The 22,971-nt window shown below is 37.4% G+C and overlaps 1 protein-coding gene across 1 annotated transcript in view; it reads left to right on the top strand.

Annotated features, from left to right (window-relative positions):
* Positions 1–22,255, top strand: part of cachd1 (cache domain containing 1) — a 140,871-nt gene extending 118,616 nt beyond the window's left edge. Inside the window, exons 23-27 of the mRNA XM_055164923.1 lie at positions 225–376; positions 1,269–1,430; positions 4,456–4,533; positions 6,070–6,171; positions 22,005–22,255. Of these exons, the coding sequence (XP_055020898.1) occupies positions 225–376; positions 1,269–1,430; positions 4,456–4,533; positions 6,070–6,171; positions 22,005–22,255 (745 nt within the window). The remainder of the gene's footprint in view (positions 1–224; positions 377–1,268; positions 1,431–4,455; positions 4,534–6,069; positions 6,172–22,004) is intronic.
* The last annotated feature ends 716 nt before the right edge of the window (positions 22,256–22,971 follow it).

Below are 22,971 nucleotides of genomic sequence, written 5' to 3'. Positions count from 1 at the left end.
ATAAGAATGTCACTATATATTGTCCTGTGAGTGCATAGATGTACTAGTATGTGACTAAAATGTGGCTTAAATTAGATTTTTTGTTATGTCAGTTCCCAGTATTCTATTCATTTTTGTACTTGATTGATGATCCTGAAATGCTTCTTTCCGTTTTCATTGTGTAAAATATTGAAGACACATTTTTCTCTTTGAATCAGTAACGTTGTTCTAATATATTTTTTCAGTGATTGTTTTGGAGTGCTGGACTGCGAGTGGTGCATGGTGGACAGTGATGGAAAGACCCACTTGGACAAGCCGTACTGTGCCCTGCAGAAGGAGTGCTTTGGGGGCATTGTGGGAGCCAAGAGCCCCTACGTGGATAATCTGGGACTATTAGGTCAGTGAGATGCCTAGAGGGGGCAGATATTACAAGGTTGAATTTCTTTCTGCTCCTTTTCATTCGTGCCGATGTAACATTATGATTGTATATCTATCTTAAATTTAAACCAAAAATGTAATTAAATCTGGCATTGGTTTTTATGTGCAAATCTTACTTTGTTCTATTGCTATCATAATAGTTTCACAAATGTCTCCTAATCTATCTTGAATTGAATTGAAAAGATGAATTATTATCATGAACAGGGTCACCTCTCCACAGATCTAACCTGTAAATGATCTAGATTGGAATGGAAGTTTAATGCTGTACTCTTGATCATTTCACACAAAACATATACATCTCCATGGAAACAAGCAGGTGGCACCTTTTACAGTCATTGAAATCCTGGAAAAGTCATGGAAATTGAAAATGTCAATTCACAGGCCTGGAAAAGTCATGGATTTTTGTAAATTCAATGAAAGTTTTGGAAGTGTCATGGAATTTTAGTATCTCTTTCATGCAACTACAATGTTCAGTTACAGTAAGTTCTCTTAGGCTATTATGATTATTTCTGAACTTTTGTTTAAAAGCGATTACAATAAATGCAATGACAGTATTTTGAATGTTAAAAAACTATAATACCACACCATAAGGTGAGTGGAAAGGGTTAACATTTCCTATTTAGCCTTAAAATCTGATCAATTCGACACATGTAGGTGCCGTAAAGTTATGGAAAATTCACTTCAGGTCATGAAAAAGTCATGGAAAAGTTTTGAAATTTTATCAGTAAAAAAGAGTGGGTTAATTGCGTGTTTAAAGCAATGTGGTCTGGTTAAGAAACTACTTTGAGATGTGTACTAATATTTTTTGTAATAATATTGAAGCCATTGTTCGTGTACCTTCCTCTGTGCAGAAGAAGACGTGGCCTCTCTGAACATGATCAAGAGCGCCCCCGTTGGGCCTGTGGCGGGAGGTATTATGGGATGCATCATGGTTCTGGTCCTGGCTGTTTACGCCTATAGACACCAGATCCACAGACGATCACATCAGCACATGTCTCCCTTAGCAGCACAAGGTAAGACTTCAGTTTACTACTTTAAAAGAACTATATGTGAGAATTAAATTTTAAAGGTCCTATATTACTCAAAATTGACCCTTGTGAGTTTTAAGACATGTTAAATATTGTTACCTAATCAAAAACAGTCCTGAGTTGTGTTTTAATTTCACATGACATCACAAGGTGGAACAGTGTGTTTTCAGTTTGAGAGATCTCAGTCTAAATATGCAGGGTTTGTGTGTTAAACATGTGTGAATGAAACAAAACACAACTCCAGGTCTGTTTTTGATGAGGAAACAACATTATAGCATGAATCTGAAAATAGTCTAATATGGGCCCTTTAAATGTCCTAACTGTGTTCCCAAATATGAGTCAAACATATGTTTTAAGGCTGATTTATTCTTAATTACAAAAAAATATAGTACATGACGACCAACTGGTTTGTTATAATTTGGTGTTTTAATTCGCCGGACCATTACCCAATCAGAAACAGAATGAGTCTCACATGTGTCTCTTGTTTGCGTTGCCAGTTTCAGTGTTGAAATCCAGTTGGTTTAGACCTAAAATGACAACATAACAACAGGGATGTAAAAATAACTGAAATATTGTTATATCATCAAATCATATCGTCAAAAGTCTCACAATAATAATGTCGACTGTCACGATATATCCAATTACAAGTTCCTTTGCTTAAATGCATGGTTTTACTGTAGCAACAGCTTATGAACATCAGAAACTACATATCCCATGATTCATTTCAGTGCAGACAACATGAAGAAATAAGTTTTTTACTTGAATTCGTGGGATTATGATGGAAATAATTTGCACCAACGTATTTTAAAAGCAAAAAAGTGTCCCCTCTACAATTATATCAGTCTCTTCAAAATATTGCAATAAATATCGTACCGTGAGATACGTAATTATGTGCTGAATCCATAACAGTTATGGAATGAACCTGCTGCCCATTTCCAACTTTACAGAAATAGTCAAATTAAGGTGGGATAGGCTAAAAAATTTCGCAAAATCTAAAATATAATTATGTTAACTAAATCAGTGGTTTTCAAATTATATGAGCATGGACTCGTACTCAATTCTATTGTTAACTTAGTATGAGTCAGTGATTAGTGGTAGTCATTTTTTAGACCTGGTTTAGGCCTAGTTTAGATGATAAAGTCTTTCTATGGACCTGGTTTACATCTAGTGGCACTCAGAAGACTATATAAGATGCACCGGATTATAGGGCACAATATCAGTAATGTTGAATTCTCTCGTCCATTTTCATACGTAAAGTGCACTGGATTATATGGTGCATTATGCAAATAAACGGACGACACTTGAGACTGATCCCTTAGCCCAGGCATTCATGATCCATTGGGAGAGCGTGGCATAATTCTTCCAGCGTTGCCTCCCTGTCTTGGTGAATGTGTATTATGAATGTGAATGTGTAATTTAAGTTTTTTTTTTATTTCCTACGAGGAGGACTCAAATATACATTCAGTAATAATGTGTTTAATGCAGCTTTGCACACATTTGTTTACATTTTACAAAAACTAAACTTAAACCACATGGGTAATAAAGTATAAGCGCTGAAAAAACGGCTCGCTCCTTGTGCGCTGATGCGGTCAGCTTCTCTCGGACTAACGGTCACCACTCAGTGGAAAATATGTGAAAATCGGTTTGACGTCAGAAAGCACAACCAGAATTAATACATAAAGTGCACCGGATAAAAAGGCGCAGTGTTGTTTTTTGAGAAAATTAAAGGATTTTAAGTGTGCCTTGAAGTCCAAAATATACAGTATATTTTCTTAGTGCTTGGTGAGAGAAGTTTGAGAAACTCTGAACTCCACTGTATACTATGAAATTAGTTGTCATATACAGTTTTATAATCCATCCTCTTAGGCCTATGTGTAATGTCTAGCTAACATATCTGCACCCTGTATTATATTTCTAGTATTGCATTATAGTACATGGCATTTTGAGTGCAGCTGATGCTTCTTGTTGCTCAATAGCTGTCATATGCTCTGCCCCCTCTCCAGTCTGTAAACAATGACATTTAGATTTAAGTAATGAATAAAACCAGTGGAGTTTAATGTCTGATTAATGAATACTAAGGGGAGGCTGGCGGAGCTAAAGAGCTGACATTAGAGCAGCTGCTGCATGATTTGTGTAATTACTCAGGATTATTGACAAAAACATCAAACAAGATTATGGCCTCATTAAAACTACACGCCAAGTCGCTCTCGGATGGAGTTTGGTAAACAACGTGAAATAGATGGGAGAGTCCGTGCCCACAAGTCTGCAGGCTTAAGATGGGCTCATAAAGTTACCGTGAGGCTTCTATAAACTATGTAACTCTTTCAGTTAAAGATGTATGACAGTTTACATCACTCCTGTTACTAAAGCATACTGAAAATTAACACTTAACAATATATAATTATATTTAAGGTTTTCCAAAAAAAAAAAAAAACTCTTTTTAATTAATTAATTAATTTATTTATTTTTGGTGAAGTTCATAATTTTACTTTCTGGTTGGATGTGGGCGACAGATATGACATATGTCGGGGTAATTCAATAACTGTTACCTAGCAACCTTTATTTTAACAACGGTCCAAGCTTGTTTTAATTACACAGTAGTTATGATTAGACTAATAAAAATAGATAACACCTCCTTTGTTTTGTTAACTGAATAGTTTAAACACCAGAAAAATGCCTCCCTTGTGCATAAATTGTCCCTGAATTTTGATGAATTTTTGTTCATGTTGAGGGATTTTGTTCCTGTATTTTTGTACTTTTAACCTCAAATATTTTTTCCCACAAACTGCCACTTAACTAATATAAAACTATGGTTCATATTTACCACAGCCACTATCCCACCAAACCAAGTAATAATTAGAAAAACATGAAACCCTTCACAGTGTTTTTGTTTTTCAAATACATAAAGCAAAAAAGCACAAAATTAATATTGTTCCCACTCTGCAGCACATTAAGGCAACATTGATTGTCTTTTCTAATCTTGTAAACATTTTTTTTCTTTGGCTCACAGAAATGTCCGTGAGAATGTCCAACCTCGACAACGAGCGCGATGAGAGGGACGAAGACAGCCACGAGGACAGAGGAATAAGTACGACTCCAGATCTCTTCAAATACATTAAACATTAAAGGACCCATATTACACTCTTTTCTGATCTATGTTATAATGTTGTTTCCTCATCACAAACATACCTGGAGTTGTGCTTTGTTTCATTCACACATGTTTAAAACACAAACATATTTAGGCTCTGTCCCACTTCGTGATGTCATGTGGTAATAGAGGAAGAGCTCCACTGCATTTGTAACTCCATATTTCAATAAAATCACTTGGATCATTTCAGCCCTGGAGTTGCCAATCTATACTGAATGTAAGATAAAAAGTAGCTGTTAACTTAAAAATTGCTTCATAACATCACATGGTGGAACAGAGCACTTTGAGCTTTGGAGATGAAGACAGACTAATAATAAAGCATTACTCAAACATGTGAATGAAACACAAACACAAACACGACTCCAAGTGTGTTTTTGAAGATGTAACAATATGTCATGACTTAAAGCTCACAAGAGTGAATTTTGTGTAATGTAGGACCTTTAATAGACTTTATAATCTTGGTAATACTTTAGTTAAGGGACCACATATTTATCGAGTACAAAGTGGTATTTGGTATGTTTGTTGTCTAACTAATATTAGTATTAGCATCTTAACATCATAGTATATGTACAAAATGATCTATTGCCTATAATGCAAATGAACACTTCCTTACATTATTAATGGGCAAAAAATGGTTAAAGGCTGAATGCTTTTAAAATATGGCCTTAGAACAGACATGTCAAACTCAGGCTTGGGGGCCAAATTTGGCTTGCGATATAAGTATATTTGGCCCGCGAGATCATATCAAATATGTATTAGAGCTGGCCCGCCGGCTACAGATAGGCTATAGAGACATTATTTATTTAAAATTTTGTTATTATTTTATATTATGCATCGTTCTAGATTCAATGTTTAAGCAAAACTATTATTAAATGTTTATTTTAATAAGAAAAGGTTGAACGTTACATATTGTGAAAGAAGAGAAAACATGTAGATGTTTTTCAATAAATATTTAGTGTGACCCACGACTTAGTCCCAGTTTTAAGTTTTGGCATTCTGTGAATTTGAGTTTGACACCCCTGCCTTAAAAAAAAAAAAAATGAACTAGTACTTTTCAAATACTACATGTAATTAAGAACTTGTTTGACACTGTTTCTATTGTCCCCTAAATGTTCACTGTGTAACTATTTGATTGGGGGTCTGTCACCTGCTTGTATCTACAGAGCTCTGCCTGGAATGTTCCACAGTATGACTTTAAACAGTTCTATCTTACATTTATTCAATTACAGATGGTTTTATAGCTAAAAATACCAAGAATAACAGACCTGTAACTTGGTCCTGTTTGGTGTCATGATGATAGAAAGGTTTAATACTGTGAAACATTCCAGACAAAAGAACAGTATCTCCATCAAGAAAAGCATTTGACGGACCCTCCACCAGAAAAGTTACACAATGCACCTTTAACTGATGTGTTACTGTATTTTTAATTATATCATTGACATTATTTATTATGAATATTTGTCTTTGGATGTTTAGTTAGTAACACCAGGTTCATCGCCGCGGTGATCGAGAGGCACACACACACCCCAGAGCGCAGGAGGAGGTACTGGGGCCGGAGCGGGACTGAGAGCGACCACGGTAAGACTCACCACACACACAGACAAAAGCCTCATTTCCATAGCGACCCATGAGCTGAGACTCTTTATTTATTTGATATGGACATGGCAATTACACTGGAAGACATTCTTTCAAGTGTTTTAGGAGGTTTTGTTTTCAATAGGAGGTCAAAAGGGGACACTGTTTTCACACAACTTTTCACACCAAATACCACCAAAGGATATATTTTGATTTCTTAGTACCGCCAGATCTAAACCAGGTCTGGCGCCACATTTATAAAACATTACAAAGAATTCTTACTAAAAGTGTTTGTAAAAGCCAAATATGAACTTCCTCAAACTTCTTATCTACTTGTCTCTGAGCCCACATCTTTCTCCCTCATTTCTTAAAGCACCAATCCACAAAGTTCTGAGTTTTTTTTAATTTATTTAACATCTAATTTCTATGTTTCTAAGTTGCATTTTTATAGATCACAAAATGAACATGGAAAGTAGCGTAAAGTCCTGCACGGGTCCTGCACTCGCCCTCACCTGCGCAGTACAGCACCGCACCTGCCCATTAACCTGTGATTTGATCAAAGTTAAACCCGCACCCGCCTGGACCCCTTAACATTCCACCCATTACCCGCCCGTGCCCATGATAAGTCACACACAGATTAAAAACATTCTAACTGAAGCATCCACCAGAATACGAAGTGAGAAGTTACGACTTCAAGAATTACAATCATGAAATGAAATGAAACGGTTATGCTTTCTTCATTACGAATATGAATTCACAGACACGACTCGACTGTCATCACTTCACAGGCTTTATTTACTGAACAGAAGAAACACTGATCAAGATGCAAGACTTTTGCACCACACTTGCCATGGACTAACCCAGGACTAACCCAGGACTGAACTAGGACTTAAACAGGACTAAAACAGGACTGATTGTGTTTTGCGGACACACTGCTGCGCGGGCTCGGGGTTCTTTATATCTCTCTTAAGTCCAAGATTAGTCCTGGTGTAGTCCTGGTTTAGTCTTGATTTAGTCCTGACCTGCCCATGTGTAATTACTACCCGCCCACATACCCGCCTGTAAACTTCCAGAATGTTAAAACCTGCCCGTGGGTACCCGACCTGGTGCAGGACTCTGAAGTAGTGTCCGTGACGTTTTTGTACGCATGCTTTTTAAACGAAAGCCCTAGACTAATCTATCTATCTATCTATCTATCTGTCAATCAATCTGTGGTGTAGTTAAGGGAATCAAAACAAATATATGTAAACTATAAAATCACACTTTATTTGTGGTTAAAAATTGTAGTGAAATGAATATGCACTAATTAAAAATGAGTTAAAAATGTTACCCTCTACTGTATGCTTTCTGCAGGCTAAACCACATTACAAACTAAAAACTCCTACCTGTATTTTTGTACTTTTCTTCACCTTTTTTCCCACAAACTGATGATTAAATGATGTAAAACTATCATAAATATTTACCACAGGTGCTCTCTCAGCAACCCAAGTAATAATTAGGAAAGATATGAAAATCTCTCTTGGATAAAAATGGTAGTGAAATAACACATTTTTAAAGAGTGCATATTTAAAAATGTTACTCCACTTGCTTTCTGCTTTCTTCAGGCTAAAATACACTACACACTAGACTCAAACTCCTTTAGTCATCAAGGTCGTTGTATGATTCTGTTGTCTTAGGAGCTGTTTGCCTGTAAGCACATAAGACGCTGAAAATCTCTCCCTTTTTTTTTACTAAATACTGCAAAGATAATGAGTTTATGCATGTCATATTTTCAGTAGATATGGTCCTACGCCCGCCATATGGTGAGATCCAAGGGGCCATTTCAATTATGACAGCTCATGTAGGAAGCACAGTGCCGTCTATTCTTAGTTTTGTCTGTTTCTTTTTCTACTGCCGGCTAAATTGCGCTTACATGGACCTTGCCGCTGGATAGGTAAACTAAACACTGCCTGCTACTTGAACATCAATCTAGCCTTGTTGCTTATTGCCTACACTGGCTTAAGGCTGCCGGAGATGCTTGTATTTTTGGGTTAGATAGCAGATTTTTTATTTTATTTATTTCTTTTCTATCCAAAAGCTAGTGCAGAATCAAATCTGCCCTAAGCTCTGAGTTTCTGGCAGAGTTACAGCTGTTGGCTTGTTCTTTTTATTTTATCACAGCTACAAGAGTGTGTTTGTAGTCCCTGGCTCTGGGGCAGGTGCTCATGTGCGCAGTACCATTTGTAGAAGTTGAAAGCTCCACACTGGATGAGAGGAGCACAAAATTAATCAAAAGCAAATTGATATAGAAATTTGAATGGATGAAATTAGGCTGCAAATTTTTGAAGTACTGTACCGTCTCCACTATTTCCTCCACAAACAACAAAATATCCTGTCTTATTCTGCATAAAAACTGCTAACGTTGTAGTTTAGATTTTCACAAAAGGGGATTCATGTATTAGTTTGTTAGTTCATATTTCAGTAGTTTTATCAATTTTTTCTGGATCAGTTTTAAAATGTAAACTTTGAACAGAATCTATTACTGAAACATAAATCACAAATCTATTGCAATGACTGTATAACTAGTTTACTAAGGGAGTGTGATGTTGCCCATAGCGTTTGGCTCATCGAGGCTGCAGTTTATAGGGGCAAATTTGGAGCAAAGTTACAATAGTAGTATCATCAATATCAAGTATCATAGTAACTAAAAAGCCAATCCGGAGTGAGGCTGTTGACGATAATTGCTCCCTGCTAAACCAGCATTGTGGGCGCTTAGCAACGCTGTCAATCAAACTTGTTACGAACACTAGTGGGAGAAAGAAGGTGCTTGATTTGTCTGTTATTCATCTTCATATCTTGATTCATATCTTAAAAACCCCAGGATCAATATAGAGTGAGTTAAATGAGCATTTTAACACCAAAATGACAAGCCAGACAACAGCAGTTACAGAGTTACAGCGTTTTTCAGTAGAAAGTGAATTTGAGCGTTGATGGAGCCGAAAGCACTCACATGCACATTTCCTATTTATAACGCGGTGGCTAGTGAGTTAGCTATGTCAATTTGATGATACTTCCAGAACCTGGTATTTTCAATTTGTGGTTAATTCTTCCAGACTTACACCGGTGGACATGTTTTACATAACTGCACATAACTTTCGAATCATAAAAGATAGAAACTTTTATTGGAACTTTGTTTTCCACCAAATTCATGTGCTCCATCCATTTTGATTGGCCCAAACTTTGCCAAAGAGTGGAGTGAGTCAAGATGGTCGACTGCTCTGTGTTTGTAACAATTGAAAAAGCCGCCTTAAGGGCAGGTATTTCTCAAATAAATGGCAAATTACACATCTTGGTCTGCGTAATTGCACATCGCTTGTTATTTTTATTAGAAATATTTACTTCACTCAAAATGTACAAATACAAATGTAGTAAACACCATGGAAATGCAGGAAGTGATGTGGCTCTGTGTCCTGGACCTGACACCAGCTGTTTCCATGACTAGGAAAGTAAAATAGCGATTTTTTTGTTTTGTTTTGTTTTGAGGACAATAAGGATATTTTTAGTTTACTTACAGACTTGATATTTTGCACTTTTGTAGCTAAGGCCCTAAATGAAGATTTTTTTTTTTTATGTACAAAAAGTTGTTTATACATGTTTTGTATGAAAGAGTGTCAATTTTATTTTCCGTTTTTTTGTTTTGTTTTGTTTTGTTTTTCATTTGTATTTCTGGTCCTATTGCTTTTATTACAGCATGCAGTTTGTGAAATAACAGGTTGTACTGAAAAAAGGATGTATAACACTTCATTAGGGAATAAAAGGGGGAGTTTTAATAGCAAATTTAAGAAAAAAAAATCCAGGCGAGGAAAAATGTACAAAAACTGCCCTTGAGTCTGGAACCCTTGCATTTTACCAATATTTATTTTAGCTCCCCCATCTGTATTCATTAATATTGTCCTATAGAATGATATGATGTCATCTGAAACCCAGCTCTAGGAAAAAATGAAAAATCACTGAGCCCTGCTAGATGACGCTAGATGGACATTTTCACCCACATGCACTCCCTCCTACACGTGGCCATGCTTGTGCTGGCAGCCTCTCTGCGTCTCTGGTGCCGTTGCATAAGTGGAGATGGCAGAGAACACGGATACATTTGGAGGAGTGAAGAGGAGAGTGGGCTCAAAGTGGGAGACAAGTATAGGCGAGTAGTCAAGCCGGATATGTGGATGTTAGCGACTGTGCAGAGAAAGAGAGATGGGACTCTGCTATAAATAACTAACTTATACATGACTACATTCAAAGTGAGGTGACGTATGTGTATTTTTGTATATGCATAAATTAGTGTATGTTTTTTTTAACTTGTGCTAGAGTAGATATATAAAGGTCCCCTATGTTACTTTTCTGGTGTAGCGTCTGCCACTTGTTTGTCTCCATGGAGATGTTATTGCTCTGCCTGGCAATTACACTGGAAGACATTCTTTCAAGTGTTTTAGGAAGTTTTGTTTTCAATAGGAGGTCAAAAAGGAACTGTTTTCACACAACTTTTCACACCAAATACCACCAAAGGATATATTTTGATTTCTAAGTACTGCCAGATCTAAACCAGGTCTGGGGCCTCATTTATAGAACGCTACAAAGAATTCTTACTAAGGCTACATTCAGACTGCAGGGTTTAATGATCAGTTCATATTTTTGTGTGAGGTCGTTCACATTTCCAATTAAATGCGACTTGTATGCGACCTCCAGTGTGAACTTTAAATGCCACAAAAAGTGTCCTGCAAGTGCACTGGAGGACACATCAACATTCTACACAGCCAGCGTGCTCAGTGTTTACAGAAGTAGCTTGAGCTTGTCTCCCAAAATGCAGTCCAGTTTTTTGTTGGACAGGTTACATGTCCAATGCCGCTTCGTTTGTTTGAGTCTTTAGCCTCCTTGTATTTGGCTCGCAGGCTCCAATGTCAACAATGATTTTTGACAATCATTTCAAAAACCGCCCAGTTCTGATAAGACCCCTCCAGTTTGTCCTGAATACAGCGATTCCCCCAAATATTTATTAACTCTCTAACCTCGCTTTCCCTCCATTGCTAGACTCCGAGTCTGATATGTAGGTGGGATGAATGCGACCTGACCGTTCAGATTGAAGTCGCATGTCAAAAGATCAGATACATATCAGTTTTAGGAGCACATATCCAAGTGGCCTGGGTCGCGTTTGAAAGAATCGGATCTGTGTCGTTCATTAAAAGATCAGATACAGGTCACATAGGGGAGCCCCACCAGAAAAATTACATAGTTGCATTTTATTTAACCAATCACTGTTATTTGCTCGTGACGTATGTAGTGCGCCAAATCCCATAGGAAAAAGGGCAATATTATCTTTCCACTTTATAAAATTCCTCAAACATTCTCTTTGTTCTGGCTTTCAATCCTTGATCTCGAATCGTTGCCAACACAGAATGTCTGGCTTCGTCTACATTCATTCGTCTCGACCGCTTTGTTTACTGTTGTGCTGTACCACTAGCTCTTCACTGATTGGCCGGTGCGGGGTCTACAACTTCTGGGGTTCTTGCAAACCCTCTAGTGTATTCCGATTCCTGATCTAGTCGCTGGAGAGAAATTAAATTGAATGGAGGCACTAGGTGGCACCAGCCTGGCTATTATTTTCCATGGTCAGTATAAAATATAGACCTGCTGTTTAATTTCTTTTCTGGATACTTGAGGGATTCTGATAGCTTTCTTTCTGATCACCATGGTAACTGTTGATCATTCCACCAATAGAGATACATATAGAACACCTCCAAAGGACTCCAAAATATCAATACACCCATCTCTTCTACCTGACACGATTAATATTATTTGAAATTAGGGATGTAACAATATCCAAATCTCACGGTACGATATTATCACAATATGCCTCTGACTGTACAATAATTATTACGATATTTTAGAGAGGCTGATATAATAGTAAATAATAAACACTTTTTTTTGCTTTTAAAATACCCTGACAAGATTTTGATGTGAATTATTACTGTCATAATCCCAAGAATTCAAGTAAAAACATATTTCTTGAAATGAATCATGGGATATGTAGTTCCCGATGTTTATTAACTATCGGTACTATAAAACCATGCATTTAAGCAAAGGATTTTGTAATTCGACATATTGTGACATTATTGTGAGACTTTTGACGACACGAAATCAGGATATTTTGGTTATTGTTACATTCCTAATTGAAATAGAACCATTAATCTTGGCTGTGTGGACCCCCTGAAAGAATAGACTGCCAATTACCCATTTGAAAACAGGGTTGAACCAGAACGAGCTTGATTTGACTACAGATATTGAGACTACTTTTCAGATAAAACGTTGATGGAGATTCGGGGCCTGACTGAACACATGCATTACAAACAGAAGCAGGATATTAATGATTCATTTAACCGATGCTAAGTCTGATAGAGCGTCTCACAGGTTTTGAGGTGATTGTGACGATTAGTTAAAGACCTCACCGAGGCTTTGACAAGGCAGTAATATTCAAATGAGCGCCAGATAACATTGTGTAACTGATGCCGAAAGAGAAACATTAAAATGAAGGGCATTTGTGGAGCTGTGGAGATGCAAACATGATGAAAGAGAGGTAATATGAGTGAAACAAGGGCAGCACAGGGACACGCACAGAATAATGGAGAGGTGTGTGGCTTTAACCATGATACATATTTTTGGGCTGATATGTACTGCCTATTTTGATTTTTTTTTAAATTGATTACATGATTTATTGATTACAAACCTGTCAAACCATCCTCTTTTACTACAAACCGGATAAGAGAGCAGTGTAGTACAATTATATGTAGTATAAACAAAAGACAACATGCTAAAAAGTCCAAATATCAGTCATCTCTAGTAATTATTCATATTGGATTTATTATTACTACTACTGCTACTACTACTACTACTACTACAGCTAGTTCTCTTGGTTAATAGCCCCAGAGCAAGTTTGTCTCTTACCACCAGAGCCCACCTTGACATCAAACCTCTCACACCTTCAAGGAATGAAAAACCCTTGCTTGCTTCAATAGAATGATGCTCATACTGCTACCACTTTTACTACTGCTACTACTATTATAGCTCTTGCAGCTGATTCTAGTACTTCTGCTGCTACAACTAGTGCTTCAACTACTACTTCTCTGCTACAAGTATGATTTTATAATAAAAGTATTATAAAAGCATGCAATTACCACTACTCTTATTACTACTATAACTAGTAGTACTATAACTACTACCACCATACTGCTACTGTTACTATTACTATTATATAACTACTACTACTAAATGCTGCAGCTACTATTACTACGGCCTGCAACTACTACTGCTAGTGCTACTACTACTATAACTATTACTACTACCTATGCTACTTCTAACACTACTACTACTACTACTACTAGTAGTGCTGTTGCTTCTGCTTCTAGTAGTTCTGCTGCTGTTAATACTGCTACTGCTACCACTACTACTACTACTACTACTACTACTACTACTATTGCTACTACTACTACTACTACTACTACTATTGCTACTACTGCTGCTACTACTACTACTACTACTACTACTATTGACTACTACTACTACTACTACCACTACCACTACTACTATTGCTACTACTACCACTACTACTACTACTACTATTGCTGCTGCTGCTTCTAGTACTTCTGCTGCTACTTCTGCTGCTACTACTACTGCTACAACTACTACTACTGTGCTTGATGAGACAGTCTTTGTAAAGTATTATAAAAGTGTGCAATTCCTACTACTGTTACGACTATTACAACTACTACTACTATAACTACTACCACCATACTGCTACTGCTATTACTATATTATATAACTACGACTACTAAATGCTGCAGCTACTACTACTACTATTATTACTGTTTCTGTTGCTTCTAGTACTGCTATAACTACTACTACTGTGTATAAAAGTGCAATTACTACTAATACTGTTACTACTGCCAGTGCTACTACTTCTTTTTGTTGTTGTTTTTTTTTTTTTACATTTTATAGTTTCTTGCCCAGCGTAATCCAGTAATCCCTGCAGTTGACTCCAGCACACTACTAGTACTACTACTAGAGTTTTTGGACTAGATTAGGTGTCAGAAGTGTATGTGGAGAGGTTTGATTGTTTTACGTTGACAAATGAGGTTATTACTACATACATGTATGCTCCGGGCCGTTTACTGAAACCTTCAAATGACCTTAAATTGAAAATGAGATGGTGTAAATTGAAAAAAAAAAAAAAAACATGAAGGTGTTCTGAGCTCTGGAGTCCTCATAGGTGCAATAACACAGTAGTTGTATCCGCTCTCCTCGGCTCTGGCTTTTGGGAACAGAAAGGATCAACTCTGCTAAAGTTGGCATCTCCTAAGGCTTAGGTCTCTTTGAAGTCTCCCATCTTTTTATATGGGCCTCTCCTCTTTTCTCTCTCTCTCTCTCTGCCTCCACCTCTACCTCTCTCTTCATCTCTCTCTCTCTCTTCTCTCCCTGTCTCTTCCTCTCATTCCGTCCTTCTTTCTTCCTTACTCTCTACAATCCTGTCTCCTTCTCGCTCTCATCCCCCTTTGTCTCTCTTTTTCATTCCCCCCTCTTTCTCCCTCTCTTTCTCTCTCTGTCCGCCTCTACCTCTACCTGTCTCTTCGTCTCTCTATCTCTCTCACACCCCCCAACCCTGTCTCCCTCTCTCTGTCTGTTTCTCTCTCTCATTCTCCCTTTGTGTCTTTTTCATTCCCCTTCTTTCTCTTTGTCTCTCTCTCTCTCACACATCCCCATTCTCTCCCTCTCTTTGTCACTCTCTCTCTCTCTCCCTCGGTCTCTCTCTCTTCGTTCCCTGTCTCTCCCTCTCATTTTGTCTTTCTTTCTCCCTCTCTCTAACCCTGTCTCCCTCTTTTTCTCTTTCTTTCTCTCATCCTCCATCCACCATTTGTCTCTTTTTCATTTCCCCTCTTTCTCTTTGTCTCTGTCTCTCTCTCTCCCTCTGTTTCTCTTTTTCATTCCCATTCCATTCATTATTTTTCTCTTTCTTTCTTTCTCTTTCTCTGATCCCTTGTCTATCTCTCTCTTTCTTTCTCTCCCAATCCTCCGTCTCTCCTCTCTTTATCCCTCTCTCCTCTCAGTTTTTTTCTCTCTCCCTCTCTCCTTAAACCTGCTCTGCTTTCTCCCCCTGCGTCTTTGCCTTGTTCTCTCTGGCTTCAAAGCTTAAGAATTCCAGACAGAAATTGGAGTTTGAAGTGGTTGCTTATATTCATTTAGAGGCTATTAGAGTCATAAAGTTGCATTCATTATACCGCAGACATGCTTTCGCCCTGTCCTTGGCATATTAATGAATTTCTCTTACAAGCCAAATGTGGGAGTTATATAAAAATGCATAATATTGGAGTTAGAAAATTTAGAATAACACATATATAGTCTACAATTTAAATTACGCATAAGTTTTATTATTGTCCACTGAAAACAACTGTCTATGACCAGGGCAGTTAGGGCTACAACTCAACATCACTTAATATGGACCATTTTCGGCTCCATTGACTCCACATTGAAATAGTCACACCTCTTTCTGTAACTGTTGCAGTGAGCCTCGCCGTTTTGGTCTTAAAATGTTCGTATTAACCCGCTCTATGTGATCCTGGTGTTTTTTTTTCGCTATTTTGTCCGTAAATCAAGATATCAACATTAATAACAGACAAATCAGACGCCTTCTTTTGGAAATCAGCTGGAAAGTCCCCCTGAATTGTACCTTTATGAAACTAAGTAAGTCTGTATATGGTAACACTTTAATTTAGGGTACACTTATTAACATCTAACTAATTAACATAGTTGTAAATGGTTAATTTGTAATTAGTATTTATTCATTCCTTATTAATGTCTAATTCCTCATAAGATTATTCTGCTATTAGTTACATATACAAACACTTTCCTATTAATACACCTTATTACTGCTTATTAGTCTGATACTAGGCTATTATGATTCTAATAAGATGGTGTTGTTAAGGACTAGTAGCACAAGAAATGTAGTTTTTACTTATTTGTGCCAAAATCTTATTAGAATCATAATTCATGGACAAAAATGGCCTACTATCATATTAATAAGCAGGAATAAGAAGTGTATTAATAGGAAAGTGTTTGTAAATATGTAACTAATAGGAAAATAAGCTTATGGGGAATTGGACATTAATAAGGCCTGAATAAATACAAATTAATGACAAATTAACTATTTACAACTATGCTAATTAAAGGGTAGTTAGATGTTAATAAATGTACCCTAAACTAAAGTGTTACCCTATATGCATATAAAAAATAAAAAAAAAAAACACATTTTGGAGTGAGTGCCACAACTGTACATAGATAAGACCTTTCTAAAAGTGATTCTGAATTATTTTTGAACAAATTCTGTACCTTTCTAAGTTTCGTGTGTTATGCTGCTTACAAATTATGTTCATGGCAAACAGGTAAGGAAATAATTAATATATCTTCCCAAATCAGCAGTTACAGATGTTATAGGATTTCATAGTAATCTTCTGCAAGCAAATGAGGATTATATTCATATTATATACTGAAAAAATATGTGCTGCATCTGGAAGATCGGTAAAATGACATAAACAAGGCCGTACATTTGGTCTTGCTACATTCACATTTAATTTTATTATGAAATAGAATGTTGATTTTCTAACTCAATACATCACATACTAAAAGCCGGCGAGAACGTCCCCCTCTCCTGGGTACAGCAGTCACTCATGTGCCGCTCAAGAGAAGGGGGCGCCCGGAGGGAGGAGGGGGACGTTTCTGCCGAGAGAATGGCACGCTCGATCTGGGACTTTCAAGCCAGGGGGATGCTCCAGCTGGCATTCCTACTTTCACCGAGATCACACCGGTCAGATAGGGGCATTACCTTCAACAGCCTCACTCCGAATTCTCTCTTTGGTTGCTATGATACTCGCAGTCAGAATTCCAAATATGGAATTCATCCCCTATATCTTCCAGCTTCGATGAGCTTCATTTGACTGGGGCGAACAGTGTGGGTGACATCATACTCAATTAGACCACTTCTTTATACAGTCTACTGATATTGACTGAATGAAAAATGCAATCGTAAAGAACTTTGGATGTCTTGAACGTTGTTATACAAATCCAATTATTATTCAGTATGTGGTCCCTTTGCTGAAAATGTCTGGTCTCAAAGGTCAGTGCTTTTAAATGTGTTTTCAATTCAATTTTAATATTATGATCATAAAAAGAAAACTGCGGAAAGAGATGTTTGGAAAGAAAATTGAAAAAATATTATAATATTCCAAACAAGTGTGATTTCTGTTGTGGTTAATTTTGGAGTCCAATCAGTTTTGTCTGATACTTCTCAATGAACCAAACCATTTCCAGGCAAGTTTTAGCAAAATTCTCATTTAATTTGCATAAAAAATAAAGATATTTTTGTCATTACCCATCCCGACTACAGGCTCATCTGATAAATCTTTTACACTTTGAGAACTGTCATATTTCTTGCTCTGAAGTCTTGTATTTGCATAATTTTTGACCCACAGAACCATTTCACTGCTCCACTTGTGATTGTATCCGACTGCCTTTCATTTTAGCTCCTCAGGCAAAACATATGTGCATGATGGCTTGAATATAAATATGTATGCTTTCTTTTGACAAATTTCATAAAAGAAACATGAAACATAAGGCAGAAAAAGCCCAGAGGGAGGCTTTAGTTGTCAGAGAGCCATCAAAAGCACATATTGTCATAGATTTGGGTTAGAAGCTTATTTTATGGTCTTTTCGTATTTCCTTTGACTGTTGAATGAAGAAGTGGGTAGAATACTCAAAATTCTCCTAAAATAAGATCGCTGTTACTTCGAAATAGTACTACTTATGTATTAGAAGTACAATGTATGGCCCCAAAAAAATATTTAGAGTCCATATTACTGTACACTGTTTTCTGATCTATGTTATAATGCTCTTTCCTCATCACAAACTTACCCAGAGTTTTGTTTTGTTTCATTCATATCCTGCATATTTAGGCCGAGTTCTTCTCTCAAACTGAAAGCACTCTGGAATATACGGGAAGTGCTCCACTGTGTTTTTAAGCTCCATTCACTAGAATCATTTGGATAGTTTCAGAACCTGGAATTGCCCATCTGTACTTAACAAAAGGTAAAAGGTAGCTGAAAACTACCGCTTCCTGACATCACAAAGTAGAGCACAGCATTTTGAATTTTGGAGAAGTAGACAGTAGGGTCTGACCTCGCAGCATTAGGATTCGCTCGCTCGACGGTAGGTGGGTACTTTTTTAATTTAACCAATCACTCTTTGGTCATGACGTATGTAAAGCGCCAAATCCCGTAGGAACAAGAGCAGTAACATCTTTCCCCTTGATAAAATTCATCAACCATTTTTTGTTCTGGCTTTAAATCCTCGATCTCGGGAATCATTGCCAACACAGAATGCATGGCCTGTATGGTCTGCATCCATCTCGACCGCTTTGTTTACTGTTGTGCTGTACCACAAAAGAGACCCAGACAGGCGCTTGAGTTTGCCGTCATGGCTTCACAGCTCTTTGCTGATTGGTTGATGCGCGGTTTACAACTTCCGAGGTTCTGAGTTTATTCTGATTCCTGACCTAGTGGCTGGACAGAAATGAAATTGAGCAGAGGCACTAGGTGATGATATCTCTCGGTACAATATTATCACAATATGCATCTCATGGTATAATATTTATTGCGATATTTTGGAGAGGCTGATATAATTGTAGATAGGAGACTTTTTTTTTGCTTTTAAAATTCCTTGACAAGATTTTGCTGTGAATTATTTCCGTCATAATCCCAAGAATTCAAGTAAAAAACATATTTCTTCATGTTGTCTGCATTGAAATGAATCATGGGATATGTAGTTCCACATGTTTCTAAGCTGTTGCTACTATAAAACAATGCATTTAAGCAAAGGAACTGGTAATGCGATATATTGTGACAGTCCACGATATTATTGTGAGACTTTTGACGATACGATATCACGATATTTCGGTTATTGTTACATCCCTGGTAGACAGACTTTCAATAAAGGGTTGCTCAAACTTGTATGAATGAAACAAAACACATCTCCAGGTATGTTTTTGATTAGGTAACAAGATTATAACATGATTTAAAGCTTCCAAAAGTGAAGGACGTGTAATATAGGAAGTAGTAATAAAACTGTCCATGCATGTCTATGTTCAAGTGTTGGAAGGCTGCTTTTTATCCTTAATAGCCAAGATCCAATAAAGGCTTTTTAACTTTTTTTTAAACAGTTGGAGTGCCTTTTTTTTTGTTGTTGTCTGATTTTCTACACATTTCTGACATTTTGCCGTACGGAGAACTTCTGAAATATTTTCAAGTTAAAAAGAACTCCCTCTTCAAAGAGCACCTGTCTACAAATTTGAACTCTACATGTACCCACGCAGCGCTTCTCATCATCTTTCTGTAGGAATAAAAGTATCACAGTTTGAGGGGAACTATAACTCAAATAATTGTAAAAATAACTGTCGAAGCAACGAGAGAGGTACAGCTTTAAGTTCATGTGATTAAAACAGAATCATAATATACATACAAAATAAAATGTGGTACTTTCAAAGAATAGACCAAAGAAAGTGGCGCGAGAATTACAAATGTTCAGATCATTTAATATTGTCAACATAAAGCTTTTGTCACTTGTAGACTTACTTGCAGTGGGAAGAATAACCAAAAGTTTTACCCAAGTCAGAGTACTGCAAAATATATGGCTCGAGTAGTAGGAAAAGTATGGTGTCATAAATACTAACTTTTGTATTGTACTTTGTATTGCGCACTTGTTTTTGCTAACCCTCAAATGTTCCTGTTAATGTTTTTGAAGGTTTTAGTAATAACTTGATCTATGTTTTACTTTGAAAAATACCAGCTCAAATTGTCAGACTGTATTGTTCCCCAAAGTGCTGTTCCGAGTACTATTAAAAGGTGCTCTCTATTCCGTGGTGAGTTATTGTAAGTTTATGACAGCGGAAATATAAAAGAAAAACCTACTATTCCGAAAGACCAGTGACCTCAGTCTTTTTAGTGCTTTTTAGAAGAGCCATCGCCACTTAAATCATGCTAAGTTTTAAGGTGGAGCTGACCGTTTTTGTCAAATCTTCACTTTGTCTCCAATAACCATCTCATCATGACTATTAGCTAATATTGGGTTGGCTTATTGCAGTCCCTCAGTCGCTTCGGGTAATGGTCTGGTCTGGAGATGGAAATTGAAAGGGGTTTTATTTGGTTTTGATGAGAAAAAATACAGCATTAAATCAAAAATTGTCACTGACATGAGTAAAAATACATCGCCGAACCTTATATTAAATGGACTATGATAAGATTCTACTCCCTCTACTTTTTCCTTTACCTGAAAATTTTACTTTTAACTGGAAGCATAACACTTAAAGGTGCACTGCATATCTTTTCAGGGTATCTGCTACCACGGAGATGCTATTGCTTTGCCTGTAATGTTCCACAATATGGTATTAAACTTCTACAAGATGCATTTTTTCAGTTATGGGAGATGTACTGCTCAAAAATACCTTTAAAAACATGCATTCTTACTGTGAGTGGAGTCGTCTCTTTACACATCTTACTTGGACCTGCTTGTTTCTATGGAGACTGAAAAGTTTAATGCAATTTTTTTTTTACTTACTGTATTTTTCAGACTATAAAGCACAATTAAAATCCTTGAATTTTCTCCAAAAATCGACAGTGCACTTTATAACCTGGTGCTCCTTATGTATCAATGGTTTTGCTTACTGACCTCAAACTAATTTTATGTGGTACACGGCGCTTAAAAATTTGTCAAAATGTTTTAGTACGACTTTGGTAAGCTACAAAGCCGCACCGCTTGATGTATTGTCGGAACATTGCTGCTTCCGTAGTCAGGAGCCTCGCGGAGTAAAGGGCATTGACTCAGTGCACACTACTGCCCTCGCCTTGTCGCCTTCGTCACATAAAGAACACACATATTCCACTGAGTCGTGTCTTTTAGTCTGACAGAAGCTGAACCGCATCAGCAGCACAAGGAGTGAGTTGTTTTTTTTTAAAGTTTATGCAAATGAGCCATGTGATTTTAAGTTTTGTTTCTGTAAAATGTAAACAAATGTGCGCAAAACTGCATTAAACATTTTATTACTCGATGTATATTCCTCGTAGTCCTCTTTGTAGGAAATAAAAATCCAAATTTAAATTATACACCCACATTCACATTCATAAGCCACATTCACCAAGACAGGGAGGCAACGCCGGGCGAATTACACCACGATCTGCCAATGGATCGTGGACGCCTGGACTAAGGGATCAGTCTCAAGTGTCGTCCATTTGTTTCGCTCAATGCGCCTTATAATCCGGTGCACTTTATAGTCCGAAAAATACAACACTTTGGAATATTGTATGTACAAAAATAACATCTCCATGGAGCTTGTAACTGGCAGGCTCTCTACCTGAAAAGTTACACAGTGTACCTTTATATGTATTCTGTAACTTTTCTAGTAATGAGGTCTGCCACCGGTTAATCTCCATGATGTTATACCTTTGCCTGGAATGTTCCACAGTATGGCATTAAACTTCTAAATACCAACCACGCTTACAGTAAGAAAGCAAGCCATTTCTGAGCAATAAAAACACATGAAAAAGGCAAGATTAATAAATTTAATGCCATACTGTGGAAAATTTTAGGCAGTTCAAGCAGGTGGCAGATCCTCCTACAGAAATGTAACATAATGCAGCATTAATACAGCATTAGAATTACTTGATATTCCTGTAAAACCTGTAAATTAACACTATTTTTCTATCTTCCAGGCTACAGTACCATGAGCCCGCAGGAGGACAGCGAAAACCCGCCCGGCAACAACGACCCCCTCTCGGCCGGCGTCGACGTCGGCAACCACGACGACGATCTGGACCTGGACACGCCCCCTCAGACGGCCGCGTTACTCAGCCACAAGTTCCACCCGTACAGGCACTCCCACTCACACCACCACCCGCTCCACACGCACACGCACCACCTACAAGCGGCTGTGACCGTGCACAGCGTGGACGCCGAATGCTGAAATTTGAACATTTTTAATAACTTTCCAGGTGTGAGTTGGATGCAAGGAGATGTTCTGAGATCTTTGAACCGTGATCGGACAAAAATAGGTATATCATGGGTTGTTTAGCTTACATCTCACCTCATCTTTTCAGAAAATAACCTTGGAAGATGGACTTGTAGAATTTCCAGGTTTAAATTGGATGTATGGAGATCTTTTGAATCTTTGAACCATGATTGGACAAAAATAGTTAGATCATGGGTTCATTCAGCTTGCATCTCACCTCATCCTTTTGCAAAACAACCTTGGAAGAAGAAGTCGGACTAGTAGAATTTCCAGGATTAAATTGGACGTGTGGAGATGTTTGGAAGCTTTGAACCATGAATGGACACAAATAGTAATATCATGGGTTCGTTTGGCTAACATCTCACCTCAACTTTTCGCAAAACAACCTTGGGAGACGGACTTGTAGAATATCCAGGTTTAAATTGGATGTATGAAGATGTTTTGAGCGGACAAAAATAGTCATATCATGGGTTCGTTCGGCTAACATCTGACTTCATCCTTTCGCGAAACAACTTCGGGAGACAGATTTTTAGAATTTCTAGGGTTGAATTGGATGTACGGAGATGTTTGGAATCTTTTGAACCATGATCGGACAAAAACGGTTACATCATGGGTTCGTTCGACTAACATCTCACCTCATTCTTTCGCAAAACAGCCTTGAAATTGTAGAA

The sequence above is a fragment of the Boleophthalmus pectinirostris genome, unplaced genomic scaffold (assembly GCF_026225935.1).
Source record: "Boleophthalmus pectinirostris isolate CB_2022bp ecotype Guang Dong unplaced genomic scaffold, ASM2622593v1 HiC_scaffold_7, whole genome shotgun sequence".
In the NCBI taxonomy this organism is placed as follows: domain Eukaryota; kingdom Metazoa; phylum Chordata; class Actinopteri; order Gobiiformes; family Gobiidae; genus Boleophthalmus; species Boleophthalmus pectinirostris.
This window is presented reverse-complemented; position numbering and strand designations above follow the sequence as displayed.